The following is a 10,792-nucleotide window of genomic DNA, read 5'->3' as shown; positions in this document are numbered from 1 at the left end:
CAACGGGAGAGGCCACAACAGTGAGAGGCCTGCGTACCGCAAAAAAAAAAAAAAAAAAAAAAAAAAAAAGAGGAGGAGAGACACAAAGACAGCCATGTGAAGACGGAGGCAGAGATTGGAATCACGCTGCCACAAACCAAGAAGTGCCTAGGCCACCAAAACTGGAGAAGACAAGGTAGGAACTCTCCCCTAGAGCCTTCAGAGGGCACGTGGCTCTGCTGATAGCTTGATTTTGGACTTCCTAGCCTCTAAAACTGGGAGAAAATAAACTTCCATTGTTTTAAGCTACCAGGTCTGTGGTAATTTGCTAAGGCAGCCCTAGGAAACTAATGCACTCACCTTTCGGGACTCAGTTCACACATCATCTCCTCCAGGAAGTCCTCCCTGATTTTCTCCTACCATCACCCCACTCCTGCCAGCTTGTATCTGATTCCCTTCCTGTGTCTGTCTCACTTGATAAACTCCTGAAAGGCAGCAATTGGGTTCTTTTTCCCATTGTAATATGAGGGTCCAGCACTGTTTCAGAAATAGACCAGGTGCTCAACCAGATAAACCCATGAGAATCTCAGCCCCGGTGCACCTCCTATGGTCTGAATATTATGCCAGGAACTTCACAAACATTCCCTCACTGACGCATCTCAATAGGCCTAGGAGGTAGGTACCATCATCTCTGCTTTATAGATGCAGAGACTGAGGCACAGCAACTTGCCCAAGACCACTTTGTGAGCAGAGTTAGAATTTATATCCAGATCTCTTTGATGAGCGTGAGCATGGCATTTTCAAAAAAACAGTGGTCAACTAGAAGAAGAGGGATGCTGGAGAAGAGTGGGGAAAAGATTGGGCCTTAATTATATAATTTTTAGACAAAGTCATTGTATGCATGTACATGTCTGTGTAAGTAGTAATGAGGGTCGGAGTGTAGTAAACTAAAGAGGCTCTAACTCATAATGCAGCATAAATATATCACAGCAGCTTCAAACCTGAGGCCTGAGAGCAAGGGGTGTTATGATGCATGAGGGATAAGAAAGGATGAACAGGGAGAAGGGGAAACGGGAAGGAAGAAGAGAGGGATAGTTCTTCCATGTTTGGAAACAGAACATGATTCTCTTTATCTTCTCCCCCACTTCCTCTTGCCCACGCCTTTGCCCCTGTTCTCAGAGCATCAGTGCACAGATGCTATCTCAACTCCTACTATGGTAGTTGACCAGGTACAGGAGGCTTTGACCTCCAAAAGACACCCATGTCCTAATTCCTGGAACCTGTGAATGTTACCTTATAAAGGCCAAAAAAAGGACTTTGCAGATTTGATTAAATTAAGTGTTTTGAGATGGAGAGATTATCCAGGTAGGCCCTTAAATGCAACCATAGGTATCCTTATAAGAGAAGAGCAAAGGGAGATTTGACACAGAGAAGAGGAGACATCGATGTGACCACAGAGGTGGGGACTGGAGTAATGTGACCACAAGCCAAGGAATGCGGGCAGCCATGAAGCTGAAAAGGTAAGAAAAGAAACAGATTCTCCTCTAGCCCCTCCAGAGGGAGTGTGGCCCTGCTCTCACCTTGATTTCGGCCCAGTACTACTCCTTTCAGACCTCTGACCTCCAGACTGTGAGAGAATAAACTTCTCCAAAGTTTATGTTAATTTGTTATAGCAGCCACAGGAAACTAATATTGAATACACCAGCTCTTCCTAAATTACCTCCCTCTCATTCAAAACTTGTTTCTTGACAGCCTTCTTTAGTTTGGCGTTAGAGAGGATCAAAATCCAGTTATATCAATTCACACTAATGAGAGACCCTTAATGCCCTCAGAGGCAACAATGTTTTAAAAGGAGGGCATTTATAACTCCTCAAATTAATGTCTAATTGGTATGATTAGTGTAAAGAAACAAAGTGAATGGAAACTGCTAGCAGTCAGGTGAAAATTTAGGGAAATGGACCAACAAACAGGTAAATTAGGGTTGGGGTCTGCCCTCAAGAACGTTCCCCTTAGTCAGGGTCTTCTTTTCACTTGTGATAACGTATAGATTCTCCAAAAGTTCTCTGTTTGTTCTCAGTGATTCCAATGTTGCCCTGCACAGTGCCTGGCACATAGTTAAGTGCTGAATTCTGGTGGTGGATGAACGAGGAAGGCAGAGAGAGAGGGTGGATCCAGGGTGTCAGCCACATGAACAGATGGGGTGTCTGACAGACTACTGCTACTGGATTACTGTCCATACAATGGGATCTGTTAACACTCCTGGAATTTTCTCCTCCTCCTGAATCTTCTCCCCAAGTTCTGTGTTATTTACTGCAATTTACAACAATTTCTTATTGTCAGCAATATACACCTCTAATTTTGTGTGCATGGTCGCCCTGTAAAGCAGATGAAACCTTTGAGCTGTAGAAAGCACTCCCCTCAGTTCTCTAAGCTGAAGCTCCCCACGATGACTTCTGATGCTGCTTTAATACAGAGCAAAAAGCTGGAATTATCAGCCCCCAAAGAAAAGCCAGTTGCCTAGAAAAATCAAAGCCCAGAATCAACACGGTTCACAATATCTGTAACATACTTTCTAAGTGACGTTAATGTCAAACTATGGAAAACAACTCCTTCACCTATCATGCAGCCTCCCTAAGTGTTCTTACTCAATAGTTACATTTACGCTTCCCCTTGTTAGTTCTGGTAAAATATGACCCTACGGGGCCCTGTGACAGATTGCCAAAATAATCCCTGAAGCCCCTCTTCCAGTTTTCCTTCATTCATCAAAACTACAGTGAGCATCTACTACTTGCAAATTCTGGAGAGACATGCAGGAAATAAATCACTGCACATAGGAGGCAGTACTAAGGAAAATATTGCAAACACCCCATAGAATATTTGAACAAGCAGTGCTACAAAGCCCCCCTTGTTCAAAGGAAGCCTTTCAATCTGTGCACTGAATTATTTCCACTTAGGACAGCCTGAAGGTCCCCTCCACCTTTGCTCTTGTCTTTCTAGGCTACCCATTCCTACCTGGCACTTGCCAACTGGTAGCCTTCAGCTGTTAAATACCAAATGGTGGCCTCCAACTTCAGCTAAAGTGGTGTTTCACAAACTTTGAAGGGCACAGGAGTCAACTGGGGATCTGGTTCAAATGCAGGTTCTGATTCTGTTAGGTCAGGGGAGGAGCCTGAGGTTCTGCATTTCTAATGAACTCCCAGGTGAGGACCACATTTGAGTAGCAAGTGATTAAGTAAAAAGAACTTCCTTTTTACTGAAAACAAAATACAGCCAACTTCGTGAGGCATCCGATTCTAGAGGCATAGGTGTAATGTTTCAGGACTTCCCGTAAGGAGAGAGAAACTGAAGGCATCGGAGCCATTGGATAGACGGTGGCTGGTGCCTAACTGTGGTTTCAGAGCTGCTACCTCATTCAGCAAAAACTCAGGTACTAGATCTAAAAATAGAGTTAGAAAGCAAAGAACTAAACTGGGTCAGAGACAAGAACAAAGGAGATACAGACCAAAATCTGGGGAATCACTCTATTACGGATACAGTTTTCCCAAGTCTCTGGTCTCCTTTCGGATTTGGGGTTTAGATAAAAGCCCACACCTTCAGTGCGTGTCCTCATGGCTGGAGACATCCCCCCACCATCACCTGGCTGCTCTGACAAGCACCGTCTCCTGACATGCACTTCCTGCTGACGTCCTTGCTGAGCTGAGAGCACTACTCATGATCAGAGGGAACAGAAGAATTTAGGGTGCTGAGTAAGGAAAAGCCCAGAGAAGTCACCAACCCAATAGGATGTGTGCTGCATGGCTTCTAGGATGGGCACTGGGGGTGACTGGGCACTGAGGGTGACTGCTGTGTTGAGGCTTCTGCACCGGGGTCTGACACAAGCACAGACCTTTTCTTCCTTATGAGAGGACACGCCCCTGAGCCATGTCCTTTTCTGAGTGGTGTTCCCAGCCTCTGGCTCACATCAGTGCCCACAACATGCTGTCATCACTGGACTTGGGAGAAGCAGGAACACGTGGACTGAGGCCCAAGGACACAGTTGATGCCTCTGACAGCGATCACACCAGCCAAAGGCAGCAGGTGTCCTACAGAATGTCTGCCAGTCCTGAATCACAGCGTCCCTACTGGGACTCTCCTTGCAGTAACAGAGGAGTAAACTGAGGCCGTCGGCCCTGGAGGTCACACAGCAAATCAACAAACACTTGAGACAGCGGCTTGCTGTGCGCCGTTGTCATTCCCAGTTCCCCTCGTGGTACCTCAGATTCTTCGGTGGGAAAATGGGTATCGGACCTGATGCTCTTCTGGGCTTCTTTCAGAGGAAACATCCTACAGTCCCACATTCTGGGATCCTATTCGCTTCAGAAATAGAGTCCAATGTGGGTTCTCTTTGTGCCTTGACCTCCTGGTACTTCAGAAGTACAGGAGAGTCAGCTACCGCTGTGTTTTCTCCACTCTCTGACAAGACTCCTCACATTTCCCCACTTGATAAAATCCCCAGGCCCACTAATGAATCTACAAAGTCTGTGTATTAAGATGGGAGGAAGAGGGAGAGATTTGAAATCACCCAGAACACTTCGTCTTAGAGCAATTTGGCTGAAATGACCAAATACCCACTAGATTTGTTTTCTTTCCATTCATTACCCCTTCCCCTTCCCAAGCCCATAAACCCTCAGTTTCTAGAGTTGGAAAGAAACACAAAAGAGTCCATTTCTCAGTGTTTGGAAGCTGTATGTCAAATCTATGTAGCTAAAACATTTTTTAAGTAAAAATAATAATATTAACAATAATAAACATTTTCTGTTTATGATTGCTGTATTCTCCAACAAAGGTCTTCAGATGCCAGGAGTCTAAGTACAGACTACTATTGAATTAGCATCGTCTAATTTCTAAGTAGTCTTACTTCCTAGCATTCCTTTGATTTTGATGCTAATGTTTGAATCACTTGAAATGGCCATGCTGTTGAGTTAAGGGGCTTCTGAACTTGGAGCCTTTTTTCAGCCTCACACCCCATGGGAGACACTCCTGGCCACCAAGCACTAGGTGATGTCACCTGTGCGAGGGAGCATCTAAAGGCCCCCCATCATTTGCCTAATTTGGGTCGATTTAACAAACCTCAGACCAAATACTGGGGCTTTTTTATGGAGAGTGAAGCTTTCTCAGTGATGGGAAAAACTATGAAATGAATGAAAATATCATACAACAGCACAAACCCCACAAAACACCACTATGTGAGAACCATTGTAGAAGTGATTTCCAGGCAAAGTAAAACCATTCATTGAGTAGGTAAGCCTTCTTTTAGGTGCTCTGCCTATATTTACTTCCTTCATCCCAGTGGCCACCTTGTGACCTGGTAGATACAGTAATTATCTCCAATTTACAGAGGAGGAAACTGAGGCACAGCAGGATTCAGTGAACAGCCTGAAGCCTCACCCAGATGGTACGTGGTGGAGCTGGAATTTGAACGACTGTTTGGCTCCAGGGACCATAGCTCTTCATTATTCTGCTCTCATTTTGAGTGGAAACTCGGTTACCATCAGGGAACACTTTATCACCATCCTGGGAAGTAGGAGTAAAGGGACGATGACTGTGAGGGTCCCAGCACCCCCTTTCTGGCAGTGTGATTCAAGCCTTCCTGCTGGGAAGACAAAAATAAAACACACCCTTCCCCTCACCTGAATGGGAAAAGGCTTTCCCAGCCTTCCAGAATGGGCTGCAGACCCAGAGGACCTGGTGAGGATGGCCACCCCTGCACCCCACTTCCCCTCACTTCCCCACCTTCATTTGGGCCCCTCCCCCAAGCCATACGAGGGGACTTGCAGCCCTGGGCAAGATCTGGAGCCCAGCTCCCAAGCAAACACGGGAAATTAAACAGTTTGCACAGAATGAAGTTTGGCCCGTGGAAGGTGCCCGCAGCTGGCGGTTAACACCAGCTGTAAGAGGATCAACTCCTAGTCCGCTGGCTTAAAAAGGGGATAGGGGTGAGAAGTGTGCGCGCTCCCTTTTACCCATTCACGTTAGTTAATTTGGATGATAAGGGTTCGTGTTTAATCCCCTTGTGTGCGAGTGAATATACTGAAATCGACAACCTCTGAGAAGGCACCAGCGGCTGGCAGAGCAACCTGCGGGAGGGTGCGGGTCGTGCCCAATCCGGCGTGAAGCAGAAAAGAAACGTCGAGAGGAGACTGAGAGTACGACGGGGAGGACACCCTAGGGGTGCGTGGTGCGGACCGAGCCCCACACCTCCCAGACTGCAGCAGGTGGGCTGCTCGCGTCCCCGAGGCCCAGCCCGCCAGGCCCGCCTCTGCGCCCTAGGAGCCCCCTAGGTGCCACTGGAGAGCAGGGGTCCCCCCCCCAGCCGCCTCTGCCAAGGACTAACGACACCCAAAGGCAGAGCCCGGGCCCTGCCGTAGTCCAGCAGAGGAGAGAGAGTTTAGGCGAGGTGGGGAGCAGAGAGGGAGGGAAAGATGTGTCAGGAGAGGTCTCGGTTGTTCTCAAATGCAACAAATTAGAAAAAGGTGAGAGCTCAGCGGCTCCGGAGCAGGTCATAGAACAAAAAGCATTTTTACAGTTTCCATCTGCAAGAAACCTGGCCCCCACGCACAGCCCGCAAGCCTGGAGCCCCCAGAACGCGGGTTCCGGCGCAGCAAGTGACAGCGAGGCCTGGCGGTCGGGGAGGAGGCCCCCGGCTGCTGGGCCCGGCTGCCCGCAGAGGCGCAGGCGGAGCAGAGCTCCCAGCCGCCGCCGCCCCCCTCCTGCCCCTCGCGCCAGTCCAGCAAATTTCCTCCCTCCTTTCGGTTCGTGCCTTCCCTCCCTCCTCCTCCCCCGATATATTCGCTCTCTAAAACCATAAAAAAGAGATCAACCTCCCTAACTTCACGGAGCCCTTTTCAGTGACAAATATTGATGCCCAAAGTGTCTGCGCTCTCCCGCCCCCAAACTTTAAGGCGCCCGCGAAAGGGAGACATAAAAAGTTAACAATGCTGTGAAAATATGTTTGCAGAAAATAGACAATCGTTGGATTAAACGTATTCAAGTATGAAATAATGCCTTTTTGTGTCAAAACTTGGGCGATGGGCGGGTACAAAAGTTCCCTGTGGCAGCTACTTGCTCCCTTTGTGAGCCGTGCGCTTTGGCGTCTCCACTTGGGCGCATTACTTAGAGCCCTCTAAGCGCGATTGTTTCTCCCTTTCTAATGACATTTACCGGATCAAAACATGCTGTTAATTCGATCAGAAGGCTTCACCCTCTGTGACAAAGCCACAATAATTTCTCCTGAAGTTTGTTAAATTGACCAAAATTAGGCAAATGAATAGGGGTCTGTAGGCGCCCCCTCTCGCAGGTGACGTCGCATAATGCTCGCCTGGGCCAGCTGCATTCCCCCTTTTCTTCTCAGCCCACTCTTCTCCGTGTTGCCCCCCAATCCTCTCACCACCCCCCTCACACACACACACACACACGCACACACACTCACACACACACACACACGCCTGCCTGTCTTTCCTCCCCCACCCTCTGGCATTATTAAAATTTAGCCCAATGAAACTATTCATACTTTTCAATGGACATTTTCCTTATAGGATAATAGGCTACAAATTGAGCCTCTTCCCCCCGCGAAGAGAGAGCCCGAGGGGGGAAGAAAAGAAAGGCGGCGATGTGGTCAGGGAGTAGGGGGGAGCGTCGCGTGCCAAAGACCTGCGGGAGGGGCGAGGCGAGGCGGGAGCCTCTTGTGCCCGCCGCAGCCCCACACCTGCCGGGATGTCCGGACAAATAAAGCGGTGTAAACAAAAAGGGGGGAGATGGACGTGTCACCAAGTCGTGTGAGAAAAGCCTGGGAACAAACGGGGCGCCTCCGTCTCCAAGAGCTCTCCCTTGAACCCGGCGGAACAGCCTATTAAAGGCTTACTTAATTACTTTAATGACTCTGGACAGGCTTTAAAACGCACTCGGCGCTGAGACTGCGGGCTTGCTGGGATTTGTAAACAGGCAATCGTGTGAGACTCAGCGGTGGGACTAAAGGAGGCGACACTGTTTTGTGAGGGTCCTCGCCCCCCGGCGCCCGCGGCCGCTGCGCCCCTGCGCTCGCTCGTCCGCCGGCGCAGGTTTACCGCCTCCTTCCCGCCCCGGCTGTTGCCATGCTAATGTTATTCCCCCGCCGGTCACGTGTCCTTTGAAGGGCCACGTGGATTAACAAAGCTGATCTGCCCCCAGCTCGCCCCCCTCGGCTGCTAATTTTTTTTTCTTAACTTTAAAAAAAAAAACTGATCTTGAATGCATGCATCCCCCAAACGCAGCTCCCCTAATCCTATGGAATAATTCAAGTCGTGAATGCACTTGGAGCCCTGGATGACCGCTTTATAAGGCAGCCCCTGGTAGTTGGGAGGCTGCAGTCTACCTGGGACACTCGAGGAGGCACACGAGGCGAAAAGTGGACGGGTGCCTCGCGCCACCGCCTCTCCCGAGGGCGCGTACTGACCAGAATGTCAGGAAAGCTCAAGGAACGCAAAGTGAGTCGTTTGAGCCCAGATGGCTCTTGCGCCAACAGGGTGGGGGCGTCTGACGCCCGCAGCACCACCTGGCTGGACCGACGAGCAGGGACATTATCACACGGGACTTCTCCTGGAGAGGAATCCTGAGTGGTTTGAGAAGGGGATGAGGATAGAGGGAGGGGACGCCTCAGTCAGGGAGAAGCCCACGCCTGGAGGCTAGTGGCCACCTCCCCACTGCCCTGCTGCTCAGCACAGCGGTGTGGCCCAGCGGACGCTGGAAAGGGAGCGCACCAGCGCGGGTGTGAGAAGGCAGAGCTTATGTGATCCACTGTGGAGGGACAGGGGCCTGGGGCGAGTCCCTGGGCAGCGTTGAGGGCTGGGAGACAGCTGTGCCAGCCGTGCCTTTCACGACTCTCTGGGCAAAGCCATCCTAAACGTACAAACCTCTGTTCGCAGAGAACCCCCGTTTCCCACAAAGTGATAGAAAAGCGGAGGAGAGACCGGATTAACCGCTGTTTGAACGAGCTGGGCAAGACGGTGCCCATGGCCCTGGCGAAGCAGGTAACGTCGGCGGCCGAGAAAACGGTGCTGGCGCTGGGGATCCTCTGCCGCCACTCTCGGCAGTGATGCCGGGAGTCTGGAGCCTGAGAGGGCCTTGCACGTGTGGGCTCCCTTCCCGGGTGCCTGAGCGCTGAGTGAGCCCCGGGCGGCCCTCGCGCAGATCCACAGCAGCGCCCCACTCGCTGGTCCTATCCGGATAAAACCTTGCACCCAGCCTGCCCGGGTTGGCCGGCACCCGCTGGGCCGCTTCGAGGAGCCCTTCCTCCTTTTGCAGAGTTCCGGGAAGCTGGAGAAGGCGGAGATCCTCGAAATGACCGTTCAGTACCTGAGAGCCCTGCACTCCGCTGATTTTCCCCGGGGAAGGGAAAAAGGTGGGCGCGGGTTGCGCAAAGGGGAACCTGGACAGGGACCGTGCGCCACACGGAGACCTGGGGGCGGGAGTGGGAGTGAAGCGGCGCTCGCTAGAGGTCTCTCGCTCTCTGGATGCTACCGGGGCGGGGGCGGGGTGGAGGTGGGAGCGGACTCCTGTGAAAGCTAGGGGGACTGGAGCACAGGTGTCTGGGGATAGAGGTTCCGCGGCCTCCTCTCAGGTGGGGAGGGTGGGGTCAGACTCTTAAGGAAAAGGAAGTCGCTAGCTGGCGTTTTTCCAGTCTCCAGAGTAACAAGAGGAGAGGGCGGGCGTCCAACGGAAACTCCGGCCAGGAAACATGATGGGAGGTGCTTGGCCCCCGCCTCGCGCTCCCGGTCGGAAAGGGCGCTCACAGTTTTTTTCTTTCTACGGTTTTTCTCGCCCCTCCAGCAGAACTGCTAGCGGAGTTTGCCAACTACTTCCACTACGGCTACCACGAGTGCATGAAGAACCTGGTGCATTACCTCACCACCGTCGAGAGGATGGAGACCAAGGACACCAAGTACGCGCGCATCCTCGCCTTCTTGCAGTCCAAGGCCCGCTTGGGCGCCGAGCCCGCCTTCCAGCCGCTGGGTTCGCTCCCGGAGCCGGATTTCTCTTATCAGCTGCACCCAGCGGGGCCCGAGTTCGCAGGCCATAGCCCTGGTGAGGCGTCCGTGTTCCCGCAGGGCGCGGCCCCGGGGTCCTTCCCCTGGCCACACGGCGCGGCCCGCAGCCCGGCGCTGCCCTACCTGCCCAGCGCGCCCGTGCCTCTTCCGAGCCCTGCGCAGCAGCACAGCCCCTTCCTGACGCCCGTGCAGGGCCTGGACCGGCATTACCTCAACCTGATCGGCCACGCCCACCCCAACGCCCTTAACCTGCACACGCCCCAGCACCCCGCGGTGCTCTGACGCCGATATCGCCCGCAGATTTCTTTCCGCTTCGGGCGCTGCCTGGGAGAAATACTGTATATTGTACAAGTGTAAATACGGTGCCAACAAAAGAGCTGGGTGGGGGAAGGCCAAAAGCGAGTCTTCTGAAGGATCTCCCCCTTGGCAATAAACGTTTTCTGAAGGTACCAGAAAGATGGATTTCTTGTTACCTTCTGCTCTTCCGAAACCCACCCCCTCCGAGGTGTCTCGGGCGCAAGGCTGATAGGGGCCAAGGTGACGGCCCTCAATAGTCTGGGTGGGGAAGGGGGCGGGTCGCTGCGGTGTCTGAGGAGGCGGGGAGGCTAAGTGGAGGGGTCGCTTCCAGGCTGGATTCGCGTTTCCCCCGGGGCTCCAGACCCGCACGTGCCTCGGGCGCACCTTGGGCATTTGCCTGGGGGAAGGGCAGACTCAAGGAACAGGGCCCTCAGCTCTCAGAAAATACAAATCGA

The 10,792-nt window shown here is 52.0% G+C and overlaps 1 protein-coding gene across 2 annotated transcripts; it reads left to right on the top strand.

The window, feature by feature from the left end:
* The first annotated feature begins 8,372 nt into the window (after positions 1-8,372).
* Positions 8,373-10,479, top strand: HELT (helt bHLH transcription factor). Of its 2 annotated transcripts, none has more exons than XM_029226670.1 (4): positions 8,373-8,480; positions 8,919-9,023; positions 9,298-9,394; positions 9,826-10,479. In XM_029226670.1, the coding sequence occupies exons 1-4, from the start codon at positions 8,454-8,456 to the stop codon at positions 10,320-10,322; spliced, it is 726 nt and encodes a 241-aa protein (XP_029082503.1). In that variant the 5' UTR covers positions 8,373-8,453; the 3' UTR covers positions 10,323-10,479. The 2 variants fall into 2 exon arrangements, with proteins under 2 accessions (XP_029082503.1, XP_029082502.1); XM_029226669.1 differs by having other exon boundaries at positions 9,823-10,479.
* The last annotated feature ends 313 nt before the right edge of the window (positions 10,480-10,792 follow it).

Source organism: Monodon monoceros, unplaced genomic scaffold (genome assembly GCF_005190385.1).
Source record: "Monodon monoceros isolate NGI ecotype Baffin Bay Population unplaced genomic scaffold, NGI_Narwhal_1 Super_Scaffold_17, whole genome shotgun sequence".
In the NCBI taxonomy this organism is placed as follows: Eukaryota; Metazoa; Chordata; class Mammalia; order Artiodactyla; family Monodontidae; genus Monodon; species Monodon monoceros.
The sequence above is the reverse complement of the archived record's forward strand: the minus strand, read 5'-3'. Positions and strand labels throughout refer to the sequence as shown.